General features: G+C 42.7%; 1 protein-coding gene across 1 annotated transcript; it reads right to left on the bottom strand.

Moving 5' to 3' along the window:
• Positions 1–59: 59 nt before the first annotated feature.
• LOC138593207 (CDP-diacylglycerol--glycerol-3-phosphate 3-phosphatidyltransferase, mitochondrial) lies at positions 60–25,308 on the bottom strand. Its single transcript, XM_069664109.1, has 11 exons — positions 25,193–25,308; positions 19,030–19,240; positions 16,595–16,672; positions 14,540–14,639; positions 13,344–13,533; positions 11,709–11,887; positions 9,622–9,821; positions 7,130–7,421; positions 6,538–6,686; positions 6,310–6,440; positions 60–626 (listed from the first exon to the last, which is right to left on the bottom strand). The coding sequence occupies exons 1-10, from the start codon at positions 25,306–25,308 to the stop codon at positions 6,321–6,323; spliced, it is 1,635 nt and encodes a 544-aa protein (XP_069520210.1). The 3' UTR covers positions 60–626; positions 6,310–6,320.
• Between the last annotated feature and the right edge of the window lie 748 nt (positions 25,309–26,056).

Here is a 26,056-nt window from a genome sequence, read left to right as displayed (position 1 = left end):
AGAAGACAACTTCCAAACAAAAAAGAAGACACATTTAAAGTCATTTTTAAAAACTCCCATCATTGTCCTTTAATTTACAAAGATAATAACACGGACACTGTACAGTTAGCTTTGATTACTGCTGTAAACTGGCTGTCAGAGCTCTTAAACAGTCATTAAGGCTCCTCAAAGGATTGTAATTGCTGACCACACCCGACTGTGCTTCACTGCTGAAGTCTCTATTGCTATTTCATACATGCAACACGTAACGGCAGAGAAGTGTAGTACAAGTTGTTTTTGTTATTAGTAATACATAAAAAACTAATGTCACAGTGAGATGAACTCCACTGTAAAGAATCTAGTGGAGTAACAGTTATGCAGGTAAACCAAAGGAACTGGAGTTAACATGAAAAAAAAGAGGATTTACCCCCTGAATGCACCACAACCTGCTCCTGTCCGTGTGAGTGTGTGTGAGAGAGCGTCACGTCCCCGGGACACACTGCTGACTGTTCCACGCCAAGAAGAAGCTCAAGAGTCTCCAAACACGCCACCGATACTCGAGTGTGTCTGACCTTCCCGTCTGCAGGAGCGACCCCCACCGAGAACCTTCAACGTCTGGAGCGAAGAAAACCAAAGCCACCCGCCTCCTGCTCAAAACACAACACAGAAATATGTTCAGCGTTTGGTCTCCATCAACGTCCCTGCAGAGTCCGGAACGAGTGAATCATTGTTATCAGGAAGGACGACACGTGAAGGCTGATGTTACACGTTACAGGAGCATCGTTTAAGAAAAAGAGTTGTCTGTGAAGGTTCTCAGTCATCCAGGTCATAGTAGTTCAGAGCTAAATCCAAAAGGCAACTGGGCTTGGTTGAAGTTCTTGAAGACGTTTCACCTCTCATCCGAAAGGCTTCTCCTAAACTGCCTGGTGGACGGAGCGAGAGATTTAAGCCTCTGCAGGTCATTAGTATGCAATTAGATGTGTAAGCAAGGGAGAGTCGTTAACCTGAGCTCTTGCCTGTGACTGGTTAGCACCGTCTGGTGTTGGTGGGTCGTTGGGCTCACATGAAATTATAGTATAATTGGGGTCCGTTCAGAAATAATTCTCTTTTTCGCAGCCTTACGCTAAAATGATCTACACTAAATACAACTTAATGACAAACGCTGGTTTTCTTTGCAAATTAATTTAAAGGACAAAACTGAAATATCACATAAATATTTTTGCATGATCAAAATAGTTTTATTATCCTGTGTTGTTTTTCTTGTTAAAAAACAAAACTGTAAAATATTGTTATTTTGGTTCTCTGGTTCTTAAAAAAACTAGCAACAAGTCCAGTTAATTATCCATAGACGCCCCATGTATGGAAGCTACAGTCCTCGACGCGCTATCCAAAGGTTGGACTCTCAGTCTGCCGATCATTTGGTGCATGTCATCCCCCACTCTCTGCTTCCCACATTTCCTGTCTCCCTGCACTTGTCCTATAAATAAAATCCTAAAAAACAAAACACATTTATCAAGAAGGTAACTGAAGTGTTGTAGCAGATCATGTTTTTATCACATGTAATCTCAGAGCAAGATCAGCCAGTCAGAGAAAAGTTCAACGGAACCATTATCGTTGAAAAGAAAATCCCCAATTCTCCACAGTTTTATGATTTTTCTGTAAAAACAAAAAGTTTTTTTTGGATTTGACGTCCTACTTTAAGTAGCATTCGGCAAGTGAAATATGCAAAAATCTACTGTGTGAAGAAAAAATTAAGGGAGTTCTGCACTGGGTCAAAAAACTGGGGTAGATGTTGTTGTAGTGAAAAATAAAATGTATGTCCTGCTGAAACTCTGCTGAGTTGAAACGCGCTGACTGGACCTATCCATGATTAAATAAAGGATTTTTATTCAACATCAGAGTGCCTCGGATGCCTGTTTTCTGCCTCTCCACACCTAGGATTTATTTACCGTCATTTTTCTTTGTTTTTATTCATAATCTACTGTATGTTTTTGTAAATGATTGAAGAAATGGGAATTAAAGTCGAAGGGAATTTGGCTGAAGTGGGAAAAAAAATACAATTTAGCGCATCCCTGAAAAAACACAAAACAAAGTTGGATAACTTCCTGTTCAAAAAGGCAAAAGCTCCCATGCTCTGAGTTAACATAGTGCTTCATCCAATCTATCACTCATTATTTGCCATGATATTTGGTATAATTATTGAAACACACGCCCTGGTCCTATCCTTCAACATAAAGTGTCACAGGGGGCCAGTTCAACCTGTAAAACCACAATGTGAATCCCCAGCTTCACCACTAGAGGGCAGCTGTGTCCATCACACCAGCCGGTCTGATGCTGCTTTGTGTACATCAGCTGTATTTTAACCCCGCTGACCCTGAGACGAGTCTGTTCAACACGATCTGTTTGGAGAAGCTCCAACCTGTTGTCATTAGTCTCTAACAATAGACCTGCTGTGCTGACGATAAGGAAGGATTTTTTTTTAAATGCTTTTACCCGACAAAGCTATTGTTGGAAGGACGTGTTTTGTTTTTTCCTGTCGGGAAAAGGCGGTAAAGTCTACAGATGACCAAAACAGATGGAAACAAAACACCACTGAGAAAAAAAAAATCTGATAAATAAGCGAACAGGGCGCTCAGTGTTTCTTTTCTGGAGTAAAGTTTGTTTTCAGTGAGTGTTGCTACGGAAGAAGACATGACTGAAAAATACAAGAATTTAAGATATTACAAAATAAAACGTCTAAAATCTGTTGACTAATTTAGCAACAGTGATCAATGTTATTAAATATGCTGAGTTCAAGGTATAATAAGTAGGATTTTCCTAGAAAAATAAAACAGAGACTTTTACAAATATAATCCGCAGACCCTTGTGAGACCCTTCCCTCTGCATCTATTCTGCTTTGCACGGGACGTTTTCAGGAGAGGCGCTGTTGTGGTTCCCTGAGCCAATCACAGCGTATAGGTGAGTATGGGAGTGGTTCAAATTAGCAACTAACCCCCATTCAGACCGGCGAACATGGTGAAAGAGCGTTGGCGACGGCGTTCTGTCTGTTGGACAGGTAGGTGCCTCAAACCGGGTAGAACAAGCTAACCGGCGGTTACCATGCTAGCGCCAAGCTAACCAGCGGTTAGCATGTTTGCGCAACGGTAACCGGCGGTTAGCATGCTAGCAAAAAGCTAACCGGCGGCTAGCATGCTAGCGCACTGTCGGTGTTACCTCGGCGGGGTGGGCGTGTTCTCCCACGAGAGAGTGACACTGAGCTTCTGGTGAGGAGGGGCCCAGTTGGAATGTGTTGTTGACAAAATGCAACAAAGACATGATCGAAAAATACAAGAATTTAAGATATTACAAAAATAAAACGTCTGAAATCTGTTGTGTAGTTTAGTAACAGTAGTAAATGTTATTAAATAGGCTGATTTAAGTATGTTTTTAATCGTTTTAACCTGATCTATAAGCCTGACCAGGAACAGGATCTGCAGATGCCCTAGATCAATTACATATGTTTTATTTCTTTTTCCAGTGTAACGATCTTTATCTCGGTGTGGCTGATAAATAAACCAGTAACAAACAGGCTGCTCGTTCTCAGATCTTTGCTTTTCTCTGATTTATTGTGACCTTAGTTTCTCTGGGTTTTGTACAGTTTGTCACATTAAACATTCGAATGACCTTTTACCTAAACATTATAAACAAGTAGTATCATGCCTCCTATTTTTTGTACTATGCTGCATTTTTAGTCAGACATGTTTAGATTTGTTCTCCTGCACTGCGTTACTTGTTAGTTTAAAGCTAAAAATGCAGGAAAGATTTTCATGTAAATAAATGTCTGTTAAGTCTGTTAACGACAGCAGGGACTTTAAAGTTTGTTTGCTTCATCAGGATATCACTGGAATTGGAATCAAATTTTCTTTCATAATAAGCTGTGTTTGTTTCAATTGTTTTTGAGTAGCTGCAGGATGTAAATGTTGCAGGAACAAGTTTATGAAGATCATGACGACACTGCGACACTTTCCTTCTTCTAACTAAATGTTTAAACTTCAACTCGTCATTTAGCCCGAGTTCACAGCTCACAGTCTCGCAGCTCGACCTCTCCGTGTTCTTGCGTAATAATGCCAGTAACTCCAGTCCTTTAAATGTTTCCCAACAAAAGGCCTGCATGTGCTTGAGGTCACGTCTTTGTCTCCGAGGTATTTATACATCTCCTGCAAACATATTTGTGAATAATAATACTCCAGTGCTGAAAAGATTTGATTTCCTTTTGGCAGCAGATCACAAGTTTGATTCTTCCATGACTCTGTTCAGGTAGCGATAAGGCACCGCCCATTTACCGTCAGTACCCCGCCTGTCACACTTCCTGTTCTGAGAAAAACTGCTGACCGTCTTCTGCTCTCATCTTTTTCTACAAATTCAAAATTAACTTGAAATCTTCACGCTGTACTTTCAGGGTTTGATGAACTCTCTGACTGCTCCTCTCCAGGCCCAAACAGGACTCAGGTTAACACATACACACACACACACAGACCACAGAGTCAAATCATCATTAAACACCGCGCTGACTCACTGCTCCACACGGGTGAATCAGCCGACCCGCCGTCCCCGCTCGCTCTCTCTGCTGGGAAGGCGAGGACGGGATCCGCGATTTTAGGACGCACCACAATGACTGCAGGCATTTCTAAGAAGCCACAGCCTGTTTTCTACGTGTGTGTTTCTGTACACTGTGTTCAGGGTTGTATTTTGTCTACTCGGCATAAAGACCAAATCTGAATTAAAACAATGGAAACAATGCATAAATGCAGGAAGGTGCAACAAATTTGTTCTATTGTTTATGTTGATGTTGTTTATGTTCTCATAACTTCTAGTACTGGTAGAAACTTAATCTGAACTGGAGCAACAATGCCAATAAAAATGTTGCTGCTTTTCTCTGATTTATTGTGACCTTAGTTTCTCTGGGTTTTGTACAGTTTGTCACATAAAACACTCTAATGACCTTTTACCTAACGTTATAAACTAGTAGTATCATGCCTCCTATTTTTTGCACTATGTAACTTTTTAATCTGCAATGCTGCATTTTTAGTCAGACATGTTTAGATTTGTTCTCCTGCACTGCGTTACTTGTTAGTTTAAAGCTAAAAATGCAGGAAAGATTTTCATTAAAATAAATGTCTGTTAAGTCTCTATCTATCGCCTAATGAGGTAACACAATGATGATTGAGCCTATGGCCCACTGATGAAAGCCTTTGCATTTGCAGTATTACAGACTGGGTGTCTGTGGTGACTTTGGTGGAAAAAACAACAAGCAGCGCCCAGTTAGTGACGCGTTTTCCGTCAGCCAGCAGTGGTCGGTCTGCCAGAGAGGGTAGGCGGAGCTAAGCGGCTGCTTTTCCGCTCTCTGCAAGTGTTGCGAGTAAACAGTAATCTACTATGGCTGAACAAACAAAGAAAAGATGGATGACTACAGATACAACTTCAACAAGAAGTGAAAATCCAAAGAAAAAGAAACAAACTCGACGCTCAGATGAAGCAAACGGTCTGAAAAGGAAAGCGACCGTCAGCGAGGAAAATCAAGAGTTACAACTGTAACAAAGGGAGCCAACAGTAGACGTTAAATTGGGAAGTGCGCTCCCGCAATTATAATTATCGCCAGTGGGTGGCGCTCAACAGCACGAAACTGAAGTCTTCGAGATTATCAGTTTAACATCAGATGGTATAAAAGAAGTAGTGTCTTAAAACGGCATTATTTCTTGTGGCCATTAGGGGGCGACTCAACAGGTTGCAAAATCCAATTCTATACCTGTCTATAAAAAAAACCTACTTCTCACTTGATTTATAAACTCAGTTTATATCGTCCATAATCAGTTATGGTCATTGTGTTAAAACTATGCTCCTCTTTAGTGTGACAAAGACGATAAATCAGGGAATGCCTTCGGGAGTTATATTTAGCTTGTAATGGTGAATTCATTAGCCAACAGCTGCTTACGTAAACAGGGAAATATTTGGCTCATTAGTCGCCAAATGCTTCACTAACTGTTTACCAGCTAGTTGCTAACTTTGTTTGTCTGCTGTTCGGTGCAGGGCAGGTTGTCAACAGTGAATTTTTACTGAAAGAGCTGCCACCTGGATCTGAGGACAAGGCTGAGGAGAGCTGTGAGACTGCACAAAAACAAAGAGCTGAACGACTCTAAAACGCCTCAGAGAGTTAAGGGGAACTTCTTTCACATTACATTTTAATCAATTATTTAAATAAAATCATGATCGGTGCATACCCAAACTAAAATTATCCTTTAAAAACTTCAAAAATGTTATGCTTGGTGAGTTTGTACATGTGTGTGCTTCCACCTGGTTGAGTCTCAGAAGAAGTTCTTGATGAGGGGAGTGACCAGTTTGACCCACAGCTTGACGTGGCGGTCCGGCTGCTCAAACGTGGAGGATGACACCTCTGTGGAGCGCTGGTACAACGTCTCTTGCTCCTGAATGAGTTTAAAACACAGGTGTGAATTCAGCACAGTCATTTATCATCAGCATCATTATTTTATTAGCTGTGGTTTAAGGAAACAAAGAGCCAACCTCCTGCAGCTGGCTCTGCAGTTCCTCATTCTCTGTCACTATTGCGATCTGCGCCTCCAGGTCACGATGAACCGAGCGGTAACCAAAGTTAGGCGAGCCAATTAGAGTGAGGCAGGGCCGGTCCTGCCCCTGGAGGTAATACCACAGACCTGCAGGAGGGGGAAAACTGGAGTGAGCCGGTGACGAGGTAACTCTTCAGAGAGCCTCCTCCAGCGGGGAGTTCTGTCGGCTCTGACCACAACTAAGAGGAAGCACATGCAGAAATCCCCAGCGTGGATCCAAAACCCCAAAGTATGAGAGTGAGCGTACATCCTTGTCCTGAGGCTACGACGCGATGACTGTACAGGCCCTCATCTCTCACGCTGAATTCCTCTGAGACCACAACAAGAGCAGCAGAGCAAAGAGCAGCCAGACAGACGAGTTTTATGTGTTAACTGAGCCAAGCTAAACTAACCTGAAGATTGTTTTAAAACCATGTTGATTAGTGCTGAAACTAACTGTTAAAAATGGAGCCACAGAAAGCTAAAGTCAGTATGAATTACTACTCCTACACTCAACCCTTTGTTAGACTCTTCTGTATGTTTCCTCCCACCTTTGGCGTGGAAGGTCCACTGTGACCGGTGATACTCGTGCAGGTGTATCCTCTCCTGCTGGCCCAGCCGGCACACCTGGTTGTAGAACTGTCTGGCGATGTGGATGTAAGCCGCGGGGATCGCTCCAGCGACGCCCTTGGCTCCGAAGAAGCCGTTGACCTCGGGGGAGGCGGTGAGGATGCGGTAGCTGGCTCCGGCCCCGAGCACCAGCCGCATGTACGCCCGGGTCAGGTTGAAGTAACCTGATGTTAGGAACACAGTGGAGTCCGGCCCGGCGTCCGTCAGCAGGCGCTGCAGGTTTCAGGAGAAGTGATGGAAAAAGTGTTACAGGAATAAAACTGCATGCTGGGATTTAATCAGAGCTGGTTTTATTACTGCCTTATACACACGGCCTGTTGTAGAGCACAGCATGATTTGTTATTATTACCTTGAAAGCAAACAGGTGGAAGATAAATGATTCGTCCAGGTAACAATCTAATTATAAAAGCTTCATCAGTTAGATTAATTAAACCGTTTAATTAAAGCTCATTTTTTATCTCAACTTTCTCTTTGCTTCACGAGAACTTATTTTTGAAACCTGCTGAAAGAAAACTTTTTTAAGCCTCCTCGCCGCCGATAGCTGCGGCCGGAGGCATTATGTTTTCGGGTTGTTCGTCCGTCCGTCCTATTCTTGTGAACACGGTATCTCAGAAACACCTTGAGGGAATTTCTTCACCAAGGATGAACTGATTGGATTTTGGTGGTCAAAGGTCAAGGTCACTGCAATCTGGGATTCCATCAGCTATAGTCTGAGACAATAGAGCCTCTGGGGACTCGGTGAACGTGCCGGGCGGTAAGCGATAATCAACTTCCCGCCAAGACTTCCTCTGCATTGTTACAGAAAGAGAAACCGTTTTCTTGTGATTGACTTTAATTAACGGGTCTTACCTTCGCCGACATTTCAACATCACGATGCAGATTTGTAAGAAGTAAAAATTCAAGCTTTGTCAGGTCTGAAGAAAACTTTTAAAATGCTCGTTTGTTGAACGGAGGTCGGATCGAGGAAGCTGGGAAATCTGAACACTGAACGACTTTCGTGACACAGCGTCAAGGGAATTCATCTTGTGATGGAAATTCTTGAGCTTGAGGAACAAGAAGACGAAGAAGACTCGGGAGACTCAGATGTCTTAAGTTGAAGAGTTTATATACTTGATCAAGGAGAAGTGACAATACAGTACACTCAGAGCATCAGTGCACCAAGTCAATTCTACCAGACCCGCCCTTGAGCTCAGTATTTAACCTATTCGAATGCTATGATGTCTACGTACTATCTTCCCTTAAAGGACATTTTCTGAAACCGTGTCTAATCTCAGAAGTACTGAATGTGCAATCTTACCTTTGGACAAATAAGACGTGTAACCTCAGTGGGCAGAAAGCAAGAATGAGAGTAGGGAGGGGAACTTAACAAGCAAGACGCGGGCTTGGTGCCATTCTGTCCACAATAACAGATAACTCGAAGGCCATGTAGCGAGTGGTGCATATCTTCTCTAGCATACAGTGGGACTTACGACTGATGCTGCCAGGGGTCATCGTGAACCTGTTGCACAGTAACACATCTGGTCTGACCGCAGAGTTCTCTGGGCCTCAGTGGATGCTCTCTCACACATCTCTTCTTACTCTAACATCTGAATCAGGAAAATTCTACCACACATCTCAAGTTAAATTTTAGATCTAGAAGCTAAACTTACATGTAGATAGGGTTATAAGAATTCATAGGCTAATTATGACAAAATTTCACACACATTTCTCATTGGTTTAAAATGATGAAGTGATGACATTTATACTAGAGATAGACCGATATGGTTTTTTCAGGGCCGATACCGATACCGATTATTAGTAGTCAAGGAGGCCGATAACGGATATTTGGAGCCGATATTCATTTGCAGTAAAAGTGAAAATATTGGCGTCAAAATTTTGAATAATACAAACTCCAACACTAAACTTTGTTTAAATGCCTTTAAGCATATGTTTATTAAACAAACAAACAAAAAGCGCAGGGAGTTCCCAGGGTCAGCAGCATCTCTTATAAAGTTAACTGAAAATTTAAATAAATAAATAAATAACTTCCTGAAGTTTTATAAAGTAAATAAAACAAAGTTAAATAAAATTGGCAAAGAAATGAACTCTTATCGGCCGTCAAATTAAAAAAAAAAAAAAGCGTCAAAATGCCGCATATCGGCATCGGCCTTTTTTTTTTTTTTTCTTAACAGCCGTCAAGTAAAAAAAATAAATTAAAAAAAAGGCCGATGCCGATATGCGTCAAAATGCCGCATATCGGCCCGGCCGATAATCGGTCTATCCCTAATTTATACCCAGACAGAAATGTAACTACAACCACAAGGCGGTCATTCTAGTTTTCTGTTAACTATTGTTTCTGTAAACTTCTTGCAAAACATGATTCAACCAATCAGAGGAGGCCTCTGCCATCGCACGCTCGTGTGTGGAGCCTCACCTGTGTGACCTGCTCGTCCACCTGGATCCCCAGAGGTTTCATCTGCACCAGAGGAAACACCCAGGTGTCCTCCTCCGCCTCGCTCATCCCCTCGTCCTCAGAGTCCTCCGAGCCGTTCAGCAGCTGCTGCCTCACGTGCGCCGTGTTCATCACCTCCATGATGCGCTCCCTCGCCGCCACAGAGAAGTCCTGCCTGTTGCCTGGTCGCCATGGAGACACAGCAGGTGAGGATACACACAGATAAAGACGAGCGGGTCAGACTGATCTCTGGGTCACAGTGCCCGGAGCTCCGAGTTTGTTTGAGGAAATTTACAGCCACATAGGAACAAGAAGCAGAGAGGAGCATGATGGGAGATCGGTGTCATCTTGGAAAACGCTTCTTTCAGATTTTAAATGTTTATAGAAGTAGGCCTCATAGTGGGTATTCATCAAATTGAAAGTGTGTTCAGACAGAAAAAGATTGTTACTGAAAGAGTGTCAACCCACATTAGCAAACATTGCAGAAATAAGCAACTGGTACCCGAGTTCCTGGAGGCCAGGGAAGAGGGATCTCAGAACAAAAATCTTCACACTGCAATTCCTATATTGCAACTGTGTCACTTCTCTTTGTCGTTTCTTTTTATTTTTTTTGGCAAATCAAAACGTGTTTCCAGGTAAAATATGTGTCCTTATGGGCGTCACTGTAACGCCTTTAATGTCTTTACCCAAATGACAGTTAGCATGATGCCGTTCAGTCTGGAATGGTAAATGGACTGTACTTATATAGGGCTTATGTAGTCTTTGCAACCACTCAACTACATATTACATTCACCCATTCAGACACTGATGGCAGAGGCTGCTACGTAAAGTGCCCAACTGTCAATCAGATATCACACTCATACCCGGGAGCAATTTGGGGTTCAGTGTCTTGCCCAAGCACGCTTCGACATGTAGCCTGAGGGAGCTGGGGATCGAACCTCCGACCTTCGATTGAAAGACGACCGACTCTACCACTGAGCCACAGCCGCCCCCCCCTCAAATCCATCGATGCCTTGCACTGCCATGTGCTCGTGTCCCAAAGAAAACTAATGAGCTTCATCATAAGTGGGTCTTGAGCAGCTAAATTGAACTCCTTTATTATGACTTGCAACAAAATGTCCCAAATCTTCCACCAGGACATTCAAAGAGACAAAACATATTTGTTTGATCAGTGAGAAGAAGTCCGACTAGCTTCTCCTAGAAAACAGAACGACTGGGAGGATCTAGTGTCACGACTGATTGGTTGAGGCCAAATGAAACTAATTCCACACAATGTTAAGTTAAGTGTGTGGGGTGAAACGAAAAAGAAATTCATACCAATTATCAGGCGGGAGTATTAAAGTGAACTGACCCTTTAAACTGCACAGCAACAATCATTCATTATGCTGCCTGTTATCTCTCAATGACTGAGCCGCATCGGTTATTTTTGTACATTGGAACTCCTCTATTTTTATTATCAGTTATCAGCCCTCAACCTTACTAATGTGTTTCATTAGAATTTCACCAGCGCCTTAAGAGAGTGTGTGTGTGTGTGTGTTTCCACTTCATATCGTCTTCCAGCAACACTCTGACATCACAACTCTATTCCTGGAGTTCGTTACCACAGCGGCTCGATCCTGCAGACATGATGTCATTCACTCCTCAAACTAACATCCTGGCAGTCTGCGCTCCAGTTACGGACACACAGTTCAAGTGTGTGTGTTGGTGTGTGTGTGTGTGTGTGTGTGTGTGTGTGTTCGTAAGAATGGAGAGAAAATCCTGACAATTTCACATCCGGCTGCATGGCTAGCCAACCGCAAGAGCTCTCTCCATCTTTCTAACTGTACTTTCTCACACACACACACACACACACACACACGCATACACACACACACACACTCTGACCATCATTTATTCGCTTGTCTAAGCTTTCAAGCTCCATTAGCGAAACCCATCGGCTCCTCTTGCTGAAAAACTGGAGCACAAAGTGTCAAACAGTGTCAAAACATGTTGGAGGGTAAACATGAGTCAGTGTGTACACACACACACACACACACACACACACACTCAGGCTCGTGTATGGTTTCTACCTTTGTACGGGTGCACCATCCCCTCCAGCATGGTGACCGAGTCGTCCGGCTGGAGCTGCAGGGAAACGTCCCCGACGGCCTCCACCAGGTCGGAGAAGAAGTCGGCGACCTCCCTGCAGTTCTCCAGCAGCACGTAGCGGTCCTGCCTGTTGGTGAAGTACGAGTCGCTCAGGTTCGCCCTGAAACATAAGAGGGGGGAAGACTGAGAAGAACTTCTAAGAGGGGAGACGGGCACAGCAGGATGAGGACGACTTGCACGGGAGCTCCACTTGTGAGGGCTTCTTTGAGTTATTTTAGGTTAGTTACTGGTGTTATGTTTAAGTTGCACCTTAAATGTATATATTTAGGTCTAAACGTACTTTGATTTTTAGCACCACTTCCCTTTTTTGTTACATATATATTTTATTATATTTTATGCCTTTTATATTTAATACATCCCTCTTTTTAAATGTAGCCCCCGGCTACAGAATGTCACAGTTGTACTTGTGCAACTGGAGTGACAATAAATATCTTGAATCTTGAACCACAAAGAGACGACAGAAGTGTTTTGGCGAGAAGAAAAATGAGGGAAATTTTGTGTGTGTGGACATTTTTTCTCAAAGTGAAGGTTTCAATGATTGTGGTTCCTTTTTGGATTTACTTCCTGGTTCACAAAATACTTAAAGCTAACGTGCTAACGACTCTCTTATCAACGCTGTATCGGCCTTGTCTGTACATCTGTCGCTGTTTGTAGCCCAAAATCTGAATATTGTAAAAAGAAAAAGGATGCTGAGATGCAAAGAGACACGAGAAAGTCAATGTGACCTCTCTTCTGCTGCAAAGGATTATGGGTCAGAAAAGCCATAAAAAGAGGAAAATGCTGAAGTTGAGCTGGTTGGTTTCATGTGTGGGTTAAAAGTGTGAAGCTCTGTCTTATTCTGTTTTGTTTCACTGTTAAGAATGCAAGTCGTATTGTTTGTTGTTGTGAGAAGAGTGTATCGTTTATAAATTGAAATAAAATAAAATTAAAAATAGGCAAAAGTCTGCTACATTGTACGCTACAATATGCAACCAGATGGATTAGGACATCCTGTTTTTTTCTAATACTGTTTTTGACATACTTGTACTTGCACATCGTTTTCAGTAACGCAGCCACTTTCGCTTTCACAGTGAAAAAACAAACAAGACTTCACACATGAGGGAGCAGTCTGAACAGGACTCGTGTCAAAGTGTTGTATTTTCCCCAAACGCAGTTACAAAACAGGGGATGTCTCCTATTAAGGCAAATATGGTTATATGTGTTTAGTGTCTTTAGTCTTTTGTTTTGCACACATGGTATTTTGTGTTCCCTCCCCACAAGTCGTCGCTTCAGGCCAGTGAAAGCAGCACGAGCCATTTTGTGTGCCGAGCTGCAATGGAGTGGAAACCACACAAACCGGCACCGTGCCCGTTGGGCCTGGAGCACAAAGCAGCGGTGAACGCTTGGAACAATTCCTAGGAATAGAAGTAAAAACACCTGCACTTTGATAAGGTAGCATTATGACACGGATCATAACAAGGGTGAAAGCAGAACGTACGTTTGAACTTTAGCTTTAGTGAAAAAATACTGACGCTGCAGCGGCAGCTAAACTTTGTTCCCAGGAACCGACGACGTACCCGCTGATGATGATGCTGTCGTCAAACAGGTACACTTTGATGTGCTGGACTCCGATGGTCTCGTTGAAGCGCTGAGGGACGAGCAGCCGCAGCAGCCCCCTCAGGTCGGGGGTGTGGTACAGAGACACTCGCATCTGAGAGGTGAAGCGCTGCAGCAGCGGCAGCAGCATGGTCCTCGAGTTTACCTGTCCTGAACGCCAAAGATGCAAACATACAATCAGGATGTTGAGAGATATCCAGCATGCGTTTTAGGTGTGACAGAGGAGGGCTCGTTTCTGCATTGCAACTGGAAATTTAAGAACATTTCAGAAGAGGTTTTTCGAAGTAGCATTGTGCAATGTAAGGAAGTATATAGCAATTACTTGGAAGTCTGATTTGCATCTTCTCATAGCTAGATGGTGGAAATTAATCCACTCGAAAAGATTGCTTATACTCTAAGAAATGACTACAACACCTTTCTGAATATCTGGCAACCCAACTTAAAGGAGCAATTTGTCCCCTGTCAGTCAAAGCTGGTGTTCTCTGTAATCGATATAAGCAATAATATTTGAAATTGGCGCCACAGCTGTGGAGAAAGTTGTACAAACAGCTCGTGGTTTCGCCCAGTCTACATTCCTACAACACCCAGCGTGCATTGCGCCCCTCCCTCTGAAAGGAACGGCCCAGCGAGAGACGCTGGAGCGAAATACTAACGTTTTCCAGTCAAGGACATTGATCGCTGAAGGCAATGGGTCAGAGCGGTACAGAATCCAAAATACAACGAGAATATACCGGTGGATCGTCTCAAAAATCTTCAGGTCTGCAGTCTACATTTCAAACCTGATGATTTTGAACGAGACATGACATCGGAGGCGGGCGTCCTAGATTGAGGAAGTGTAGTTCAGCAAGCTCCCTGGCCTCCGCCAGATGACGCATTTTACGTAGTCTGGCGGAGGTTTTCCAGGGCCCGTTGGAGATCGGATAGCGTCCTCCAAAGGCACAGAGCCAAATTGCATTTTTCTTCTACCATAACGGCATTAGCTCCCCATAATAGCATGATAGGACTGAGGCTGAAAATCTGTGAACTGGCCCTTTAACCTATATGGACACCTTATCAAAGCCTGTATCAGATTTGAAATTCTTTCCGTTCGTCATCTAAATACGATCTCTCTCTGTGCAACAAGAGTTACAAGAATCAGATGTAAAATGTGAACAACCTCGTGATCCTCGTGTGTAGTCCAGCAGCACAGAGACTTTCAGGTCCGGAGCATGGCTGTCGTCCTGTGAGCGCTGCAGAGCTTCCTCCATACAGTCCACCTTCACAAGAACAAGCATCAGAGCATGATTAAAAGAGCCAAGCACTGATTTACTATTGATGGACTCATTGTCCTCAATTCCACGTATTCTCATTGCACATGGCGGTCTATATGGTGCTAATCTTTGAGAGCTAAAAAGGTTGAGTAGTTGTTCCAGTGAAATTAATTAGAAACACTCAGGACGTTGAGCAGCGACTTCCTGTCGTTGTAGCCCAGCTGTCTATTATGGGAGAAAGACAGGTTTGCTGTAGTCAGTACAACATCAGAGTGTTTTATTGTATTTGTCATTTTGTTTGTATTCGAGTCTTCCTTTAGTAGTTGTATGGATTATTAGTAAATTGTCATCTAAAGCATATAACAAGTGCTCTGGAGCAATTTTAAGAGACATTGTAGCGTTTTTCGCATGAAGCAGAAGAAGCCGTCACAAATCGTTGCTTAGTGACATCAGATTTCTATCACTATGGCAACCCGTAGGAATGTTTCATAGGCGCTGTAGCAGTCCCGCAGCCGCCGCTTTTAATCCTTTTAGATCACATCCCCGGTAATATTGTGCATCTGTTTGACAATATAGGTTAAAAAAAATACAGAAAATCCATTTCTACGTATTCTTATATAAAAATCCGATCATTTTTTCTTCCGGTAAAACTAAATTTCACGCGTGCTTACGTAAGTTAGCACCAAACAATTTCAACCGATCAATCTGCAACATTTAGCCGCAGAGCACCAAGAACGCTCGGTCAGTTAGCTAGCTACTGCGCTGTGGAGAACTTCTGTCTACGCCCACTTCTCAACGATCAAATCAAATCCCTCTAATGATATGTCCCGCCTGCACGTCCTGTTTCACTCGGAAATACGTCACGATACGGAAGCTAGATACTCTAGAAATGCCGTTTCAGCTCGACTTTAAAGTCCCGGCTTTTAATTTAACAACCGATTAATTATTTCAGCAAAAAGGGCGTCCTGTTTTCTGTTCATGCCATTTAGCAAACGACAAACTGAGCTTTGTATTCCTGGGTTTGTTTTGCTAATGATGAGGGCGTCTACCGAGGCGAGTTATCCTCTGCAGCCGCAAAAGGCTATAAAACAACTTTCTCCACCTTCGCAGCACTCGCAAAGACTTGCTGAAAGGCTTTGATGTGCGTCGTTGCACTTTTATAAAACACTTTGCACGTTGTGTGCCTTTCCTTACAATGCCAAATTTGTATCATTGTCTGAACCTGCGCTAAGGTAAATAAGCTGCACAGATCCACTCACAGAATCAATGAAGGCATTAAATCTTCCGTGCTGGACCTGGGCACGCAGGTGGTGTTACTTCTTTCAGGCTTTAGGGCGAAATCACACCTGCAGTTTGCATTCTTCAGTCTAAACCACATCCAAGCTCACATTTTGAAGCGGGTTCAGGTCATTGTGTCGAATTACAAGCAAACCTGCGCTTGAAAACAAAAGTCACATGGTCTCTACATTTCGAGTAATCCCTCGCCCTGTGAGGTTACAGAGTTTGGCGGCCATCGCGGCTGATTCAGACGCTTCAAACTGGAATTAAACATGTTGGACTGGTCTGTATTTTCTGTAATTCGGCCTCTGTCAGAAAAAAACAACATGAAAAACAGCTGAATACGAGCAGCAGTCCAGACTGTGGTTCGCTTCGGGTTAATGTTGTTATGCTAGGCTTTCCAGGCATGAAGAACAGCAGGCTATCGCATGCCAGCAGTGGTCTCCGTATTCCCATAAAACCTCGCATTTTAGGGTCATTCCTTGTAGCTGGCCTGGAGTACATTTTCATTCTGAACAAACCACACTGCGGTTCTCCCGAGGAGGACTCTGACTCACATTTTCTGGCATCTCTGACCAGTTCTTTGGCACGCGGCTGCGTTTGGATGCCATTGTTCTCACCTGCTCCAAACTAAAAACATAATTCTTTGCTTCTCACATACACACAGACACTTCTTTCCTCACCAGCTCCTGCTCCAGCTGACCTGTTCCCAGATACAACGAGGCCATCACCACTCGTCTCTTCGCAGTCTTTATGCGAGCCTGGAGCGAAGAAAAACAAACAAAAACAACAATGAATCCGTGTGTGTGTGTGAGGGTATGTGGGTTTGGAATCTGGTCACAAATGTGTCACACTCTGAAATAGTCAACAGAGTGGTGGGGTGTAAGAAAATATTGAGTCATTTCAGTTTTGCAATACTGTGTTCCATGCAACATTCATTGGAGATTAAACAGAAGAACAAAGAATAATCTGTTGTTGCTTATTTCGTGCTAACAGATGCTGCTTCAATAACATAAATAAATGTCTGTTAAGTCTCAATCTGTCGCTAAATGAGGTGAGGTGAGACAATGGTGATTGAGCCTACGGCCCACTGATGAAAGCCTTTGCTTTTGCAGTGTTACAGACTGGGTGTCTATGGCGACAAGCGTGCCCAGTTAGTGACGCGTTTCCATCATCCAGCAGTGGTTGGTCTGTCAGAGAGGGTAGGCGGAGCTAAGCGGCTGCTTTTCCGCTCTCTGCAAGTGTTGCGAGTAAACAGTAATCTACTATGGCTGAACAAACAAAGAAAAGATGGATGACTACAGATACAACTTCAACAATAAGTGAAAATCCAAAGAAAAAGAAACAAACTCGACGCTCAGATGAAGCAAACAGTCTGAAAAGGAAAGCGACCGTCAGCGAGGAAAATCAACAGTTACAACCGGAGCCAACCGTGGACGTCACACATGCAGCACTGTCTGGATATCTGGGACGTGTGCTCCTGCAATTACTGTTTATCGCCACAGGTGCCGCCAAAGAGAACAAAACGGTTATTGATGCTGCAGTTATTGATGCAGTTCAATTCTCAAAACATCCTGAATCAAGTTTTTGTTGCTATTTTGCGAGACATTATTTTTCTAATAGATGTTAATAATAATAATAATAATTCCTGTGCTCAGAATAATAACAAAGAAGTGCTGTGAAGTTGGATGTTACAGGGACTGTGATAAAGACAAATGCAGATCCCATTATGTTCTGATTGCATAAGAAGTCCACTGTGTGATTTCATGCATTTGGTGGTTTGTTCTTTATATTTTTTACTGTTTACCTAAAAATCCGATTTAAACAATTGGAAGACACCAACTTGTTCACAGCATCGCAATATATCTAATAGTTGTATCATGATACGTATCGTATCGCCGGATTCTTGTCACTTCACAAGCCGACAACAGACGCCACATTTACTGTAGGCCCCATGCAAACTCAAGTTTCCAAAATGTCACCTCTTCAAAGACTAAAAAAAAAATGCTTTTGTTTAATTTAAATCTAGCTTTTAATAGTGTTTCACCCTGTTTTCTGTTCAAGTTTTCTTCCCGTCATGAGGAGAAAATAATTACATGGCCTACTTTTATTTTTGTTGTGACACTAAAAATGTTTCGCCGGTTCGGCAAACTCAAGTGTCATCGTGATATAACACCGAGCAGCCCGGAGGAAAGTATAGAGTGTGTGACTTTATGTGCGTGGAGAGAGTGATCTTTAAATAAATCAGCACAATGGCATTCAGAGGGAGAATTTCCAGCTCTTGATGTTTAAGGGAAGTGGAAAAAAAAACAAAGCAAATTACATGTTTTTGTAATCACACCCGCTCACACACCCCGCTAACATGCGTTTACACACAGTTAATCAAATTCTCTTTATGTAACACAGTATGACTCATTAACATGCAAGTCATTATGACACTGGTGTAAATACATCAGAGGTTACAAATCATCGCATCTGGCAAAGAGATTCATCCACAAGTAGCATCTTGTTTGTACTAAAACGAGAGTCTGATCTTTCAAAATAAAAGTCTATGATTAAATAGTTTGGTATGAGAGGAGCTCCCGCATGGCCGCCACAAAAGCAGAATAAAAAACAGCAGCAGATCCTGTTCCTTTGTTCCTGGAGCTGCTGAATCGGCTGAAGAGAGGAGACATAAAAGGATTCCGATGTGGTGACACACAGCAGGTGCGGGGCTACGTAAAGGAACATATTTAAAGGTATTACCTGCTGTCATTTCTCTCCTGATTGACAAATATTCGCAGGATGGTATTTACAAGTTATATTATTTGTCACATAGCTATGCAGAGTAGTAAAGTCACTTTAGAGCTCAACAATTAGCTCCTGTCAGCGTCAGGGTGCCTCTCTGCCAAATCAGGTGCTGCAAAGTAAACAATCAAGTCTTCTGGGATTTTCTTCTTCCTCAATACCTCAAACACTTTCACTGCCTCATTAATCACCTCTCTGCCACACTAGTTTCATGTCATCAACACATGATGACGTGAAACAACCGTGAAAGGTCGGTATTGTCTCATTTGCTTTTCACTGCATCATCGTTACGTAGCCTAACTCGAGCGTTTGTTTCCACGGCGACACCGACCTTCATGGCCTGGTAGAACTGGTCAGGCGAGGTGAGGATGTGGATGTGGGCGCCCGGCACCCTGAAGGCCGGCACGTGTTCTGCCATCCATCGGAAGTGGCTGCAGAGGCCGTCTGTGCCCTGAGCCCCGGCCGAGCCCGAGGGTCTGGAGACGCGTCGGGGGGCCGGGTCGGTTTCGGCCAGGAGGGGAGCCAGCAGCAGCACCGAGGAGCTGCGGGACACATGGATAAAGTGTTAGTTTAGCAACACAATAATTTCACTGTTTATCGGCAACTTAAGGACAAAACATGCCACGAGAATAATTACGATGTTACAATTTCATTTAGCAGACGCTTCTGTCCAAAGCGACGTACATGTGAGAGTAAATACACAAGCAGCGATCACAGGAGGGAATGTCGACGTATAATTGGGGTGCGCTTGGGAATAAACTGATGTTGTCTGTTGTTGTTGATGTGAGGCAAATTGATATTAAAACATAATTAGTGTTTTTTTTATTCCAGAGATGCACCCATTCGTTCTTATATCACATATAGGTCTGCTACTTATGTAAATAGCTGCATTGGGTGTAGTGTAAATAGAGCTGAGGTATTCAAGGCATCGGAGGCCATTTTGCTCAAAGAAAGAAGAAGGGAGCTGCTCGGCACACACGGAGCTAAAGTGTCGTCTGTTTGGACTCATGACCTTTGTAGTGGGACTTTTGTATCACCCGGAGTTACAAGGAGAAGAATGAACTTTGGATCAAACTTTAAAGTGCTCAGAAAAACAAAATCTACAGTTTTGTGACAATAAAGTTATTAATGGTTCTTTTGGGGAAGTTGTTGCGCAAGCCGATCAGAAATCAGCTAAATGTTGCAAGACAAAAACTCTTCATAGAAGTTAACAAAACCCTAGGACGCACAGATTAGACATTTTTAGTCTCAATACGACACCCCTGGGATTTCACTATTGGACAAACGGAAACTACTGTTAAATGAAAAGCTGCTTTGTTGTGTGAAAGAAACAGGAATATCCTTTTAGGCTGGACTTAAACGTTGCTTTTATGTATCGTGAAACAAAACGCAGCAACTTTGCAGATAAGGCAAGCAACCACAGAACAAGAGGGACGCTTTAACTTCAGGTTTCCTTCATGCAAACTGGCCACCAGCTGCTCAACTGACACGTCGATGTAAACATTAAAAATGTAGTTATTTGACAGTTATCGTTTAACCGTCCCACAGCTCACATAAGAAAGTATGTGTAAGGGCAGAGACATCTGACTGGCTTACATGAAAACTACACCCTGAAGAAACACAGAAAGGGAACAAAAACATACAAAATGATCAATAGAATTTAAATATTCCTTTACAATAATTGCACTTATGAAAAGTGTATAATTTCAGCTCAGTTTACTTTCATGAAAGCAGAAAAAGTTTGGCTTAAAATAACAACTAATACACGGTGTACTAAGGGATTATCTTTACGGACACAGATCCATCAGAAGAAGTATCTGTGCATCTAGTTTTTCTTCCTCATTGTCCTTAAATTCACCCCAACACTGCAGCCCCCCCTTGTCTGCCGTACCGCCTCACGGTTTGGTCTGACAATGCGACCACATGAAATAAAGACGGGGCGGAGTGTTAACCTCAGAAAACCTCAGAGGCGGATCGAGTCCTTCTACTGAAATCCTTGATATTGTCTTCTACACACACACACACACACACACACACACACACGCACACACATGGTTTACGTTTTGGTTTGGACTTGACCCACAACAACCGTCTACTAGGAGTCGTCGGAGGAAACAAAAGTCACATTAAAAGGGGAAACACAGCTGAGGGCTTCTTTCCAAAGCTGCTGTGCTGAGTGAGAAGCTCTGCAGCAAACACAGGAGGGGGATTTCCCCCTTTGTTTGGGATTCGACTCCCATCATAAACACACTGACGAGCCGTACCGTTCAACCGCACATGGGAAGTTCTTTCTTATGTCTGTGTTGCTTTAACTGAGTTACTGGATCTCTGTGTTTTGCTGTGGTGCAGATTACAAACGTTATCTTAAAGGAGAACATCGAGCAGAGAGTTATGTAACATGCGGGAGCTACCAGCTGATCCTGAGGTCTCTGCAGTTGTCGTAAGAGGTAAAAGATAAGAGTGTGACACGAGGTAAGGCACAGCGCTTTAAAGTGAGGACTGAGGGGGACACATTTTAATGAGCTGTTACCTCAGTGAAATAAAAGCCTCCATAAAACAGAGTCAATGTACAGTCATTAATATCAACACACTGAAGTATGCTATCTATACAGGACATCTGACGTAACGGTGCCTTGATAACCGATGTAATGAGTTCAGAGGCTGATTTAATAATGCGAATCTCGAGGTTGTAACTCCAGTGAATAGAGGAGCTGTTTGCTTTGGTACGAGACTCACTGCTCCACATTCCTCCTGATTTGAAGCATGTGATGGGAAAAAAAATCATCCGTCAGTCTTTGCTCCTCGTCAAGTCAAAATTACTTTACAAGACTTTGAACGTGCGTCATTGTTTTTTTATGCGTTTTGACAGAACCGGTTTAATTTAGCAAAATGGAAAAGTTGGTCTTTATGGCCTTTACTTCTAAAAGTTTTAACCTTTGAATTTTCAATCTTTTAAGTCACTTTTTTGGCCGAATTATTTAAAGTTATAATGTCGAAGATTTTCATGTAAATAAATGTCTGTTCAGTCTCCATCTATCGCCGAATGAGGTAACACAATGGTGATTGAGCCTATGGCCCGCTGATTAAGGCCTTTGTATTTCCAGTATTACAGACTGGGTGTCTGTGGCAACTTTCAGAGAAAAAATCACAAGCGGCGCCCAGTTAGTGACGCGTTTTCCATCACCCAGCAGTGGTCGGTCTGCCAGGGAGGGTAGGCGGAGCTAAGCGGCTGCTTTTCCGCTCTCTGCAAGTGTTGCGAGTAAACAGTAATCTACTATGGCTGAACAAACAAAGAAAAGATCGATGACTACAAATACAACTTCAAAAATAAGTGAAAATCCAAAGAAAAAGAAACAAACGCGACGCTCAGATGAAGGCAAACAGTCTAAAAAGGAAAGCGACCGTCAGCGAGGAAAATCAAGAGTTACAACCGGAGCCAACCGTGGACGTCACACACGCAACACTGTCTGGATATCTGGGAAGTGTGCTCCCGCAATTACCGTTTATCGCCAAAAAGAACGAAACCGAGATCTTTGAGATTATAACTTTAAGTAAAATGGAAAAGTTTGTCTTTATCGTCTTAAAAGATCTTTAAAGTCAGTAGTTGGCCAAATTAGTTAATAAAATATTGATTGAGCTATGGCCCACTGATATTAACAGTATTCCATTTCCAGGAAAGATTAGAGCGGCGTCCTGAAACCAAAAGGTGGTCTGTCCCCCAGGGAGAATAAACAGAAGCATTGTACGGTTTTCTTTGGTCTCTGCTGAGTTGCAGGTACACAGTTACTATGGACAAACAAAGAAGTGTTTGAAACGTTTGGATCTCTGTAAGAGTGAGGTGAGCGAGGTCCAAAAACAAACCTGTAATCAATGCTCACATCCATAAGCCCCGCCAGCAAGATAAAACTGAAAGCTTCGAGATTGGGGAAGGTGTGTGCAACAGACAAACTTAAGCAAATAAATAAATAAATACAGTAAATAGAGGGAGAGAGTTCTGTCAAAATGTTCAAGAGGAAAATAACTGTCTGTCTTAAATGACTCACGACTGCAGAATCTGTAGGTGAGAGACAAGATCTTTGTTGTAGGGAGTGTTCTGGTTGTGTAGATGGAACAGTCATGTTTGAGCGGGCTTTAAATGTATGCAGGAAAACAGTCCACGTGGAGAGCAAAAAGACGAGAGCGTTGGTGGAAATGCAGAAAAAGGAAGTCCTGGTTCAGGTATCCGCTGGCTACACTAGAGGTCATTAGATGATGGCTGGAGGGTTCTGGGGTTGTCTCTTCATGGAAGGCTTTTAACAACAGTTTGGATCCTGGCTGCAGGGATTTGCTCCCATTCAGCATCAGGAGCATTAGCGAGACCTAACACTGAAGTTAGGTAAGAAGGCCTGGCTCGCAGTCAGAGCTCCAGTTCATCACAAAAGGTGTTGGATCCGGTTCAGGTTGTGGCTGTTCCACATTAAGCAAATAAAACTTAGTTTGTGAACCTGGCTTCGAGCACATTTGCAATGTCATGCTGATGTCATGTTAAAACAGGAAAGACTCGTCCCCAAACTGTTTCCATAAGCTGGAAGACTGCTGACAAAAAATGTTGACGATTACAATTTGACTTACTAAGAACGAAGAAGCTAATACCATAAAAAACACAACACGCCACGCTTAAAGTACATAACAGTATACGTCCAGATACTTTTGGCCACATACTGTTATATAAAGTCGTCTTTATAATAACTGTGATGATTAGACCTGATCCCATTTGTCTGCTCCGTCACACACGCATTCCACAGCTTTGCCCTGTGCCAGCTGTGGCTCGCACCGAAACCAGAGTTTTAAGATGGAGGTCATGCACAACCATTAAAGTATGACTGATTAGATAGCAAAGATATGAAGATGACAGGCTGCATCATGCCAAAACTTTGTTTCCTTTCAGTAAAGAGAGTCACCTTCCAGGAACTGTCTAGATTTTATCAGGACACCAAATAAAACAAACAACTTTGAACTCGGTGTTATCTTAAAGTAACAATGCCAAATCTCTTTTCATCTCTTTGGCAGCACCTGTGGCAAAAAGTGGGAATTGCAGGTAACTGATCTTTTCTCCTTCCTGGCGGACGCTTTAGCATTTTGATTATTGCCGTTGTTAGAATTTCAATGTGGTTTCTTTTTTCCTTTGATTTGCATCACATCTGTAGCCTTTGATCTTTTGTTCCGAGGGGCAGGGGGAACGATTGCCCCCCCCCCGTGGTGCCCCCGTGCCTAAACAAAACGGAGTGAAAGTGCCCTCATGGATGCCCCTGTTGTAGATAAAAAATGATATAATGCCCTCAGAGTGCACATCCAGTGACATCCTCCACACACTCCTACGTGTAAGATAATGTGCCCTCATGGGATTGCTCCATATTAAAAATGCCCATGTTGTTAGTTTGCATCACAACTTTCTGCGCACTGGTGCCCCATGGCATACAGCGGGTGCCCCTTATTTACCCCCTGCTCCTCTAACGGCCTGAGTATGCCACTGCTTACAACTGTCAAATACGAGTTTGTCATAACATTACACCTTGAACTTTAACCCTTCATTTAGTACATTCAACACAGTATGAAGCCCAAAATCTTAATATTGTTGGTACAATGGGATCTCTGGAAATACAAAACACCATTTGCCATGCTGCCCAGAGACATGCACACAGTCTGAGGTCAGCCCTACTGCTGTTACTTTTTTAATATAAGTAGTTGTAAATTATTTATAGTCTGACATGGAGCATTATATTCACAGCAGTCTAATTAAATATGCATTTCTCTGTTATTCTGTATTCATTTTTTATAGTTTGTTTCATAGTCGCCTCCAGTAGAACTGTTTACCAGTAATCCTGGTATTTTTGGCATACTGCTTTTGACACGTTTTGATTCAAACTAAATATTTATCTCGCAAAATAAATAGTAAGCTATAGTAGTATGTGTGTTGAAACGGAGCCTTAAATCTATCTTGCTACATAGAAATGTGTTCTATGCCAAGTTATCACGCCCCCTTAACATATGAAAAGGCCCCAACAGTATTACTATTATTTAGCCGCAGGTGTGCCAATCAGTGATGTCATCTGTGTTACCATGACAGTCAGTACAACATGTAAACTCTGACATGATAGCAGTGACAGAGGGTGTCACACAGCCCTTGTGTTACATAAATGTCAAGAGGAACATGATGTACAGAAGTTCAGTTATGAAAACCTCTACTCCTCCTGAAGGTTAGCTACTGTGTGCTAGGCTAACAGTCCCATGACGGTTATTTCAATTAAAAACAAGTTACAAGTTGGTGGCTAATTTATCGAGAACTGTACTTGTACAGTTTGTGCACTATGGATCAAAACAAGACCTCCAAAATGACATAACGTCCGATACTGAGAGCATTAGCAGCAACAACATTAGCAAGGCATCTTCAACTCAAGCGACAGACGACCCAAACGCTTTCTTCTTTCACGTCATGGATGTTCCGCGTCTCTTACCCTCCTCGTCTGTCCCGTGCACGGAAAAGTCGGTCAGATATTCGGGTAAAAACCCCGGCGATGGCTGGTGTGTACATGGAGTGCACCAGCCTCCTCCAGGACATGGGAGCCGCCATTGCTGCAGCAGAGACACTTTGAACAAACTTTATCGACACACAGCGAGTTCACAAACACTGTACATAGTGTAACGTTAGTCTATAATGGGAAACTGAAGGCAAAATACGTATAATATGTTTTGACTTGCTTTAAAATATAAATAAACGAGTGATATAATATCTTACCGGATGTTTATATCTGTGTTTCTGGGGTATTTTAAATGACTTTAAATGACCTCTAGTGGCCAACCTGCAAACTACTTTAAAACTTTTATTTTGTGGTAAAACATTTGTTAAATGTACACACAAAACAATAGTATATCTTAACAGCTTTTCAGACACACAGCATAGAGCCCATGTTTAGAACATATAGCTTCCCAGTTTATATACCTGGCCAACACTTTGCCCTTCCTATCAAAGGTGTATGCACATGTTTTCAGTAATGTGACGTGAATGCAGGTGTTTGTTTAAACCATTAAATTAAGGCTGTATAATCATTAGTACAGTCTATGGTTCAAGCTAAAAGGTGTTTCCCTGTGATGGGAATTGGACTGCCAGGGCTGCTCCACCCAGTTCAAGCTTACTATTATATGACAATGAGTCTATTTTAAGACAGGTAATAGTAGTAGTATGCTGTTGTTATTGTTTCATAGTCGTTTTACTGACGCCCACACATAGAGCATAAGGTACGTTAAATTGTTTATAGTGATATTGTTTGTTTTTGTTCATAACCAGTTTGAAGCAAGGAATAAAAAGTCTGAGGTACTTG

This window comes from Semicossyphus pulcher, unplaced genomic scaffold (genome assembly GCF_022749685.1).
Source record: "Semicossyphus pulcher isolate SPU_LCO1_2020_fin unplaced genomic scaffold, fSemPul1.0.p SCAF_16, whole genome shotgun sequence".
Taxonomy (NCBI): Eukaryota; Metazoa; Chordata; class Actinopteri; order Labriformes; family Labridae; genus Semicossyphus; species Semicossyphus pulcher.
Note: the sequence above shows the minus strand (reverse complement) of the source record. Positions and strands in the feature narration are given on the sequence as shown.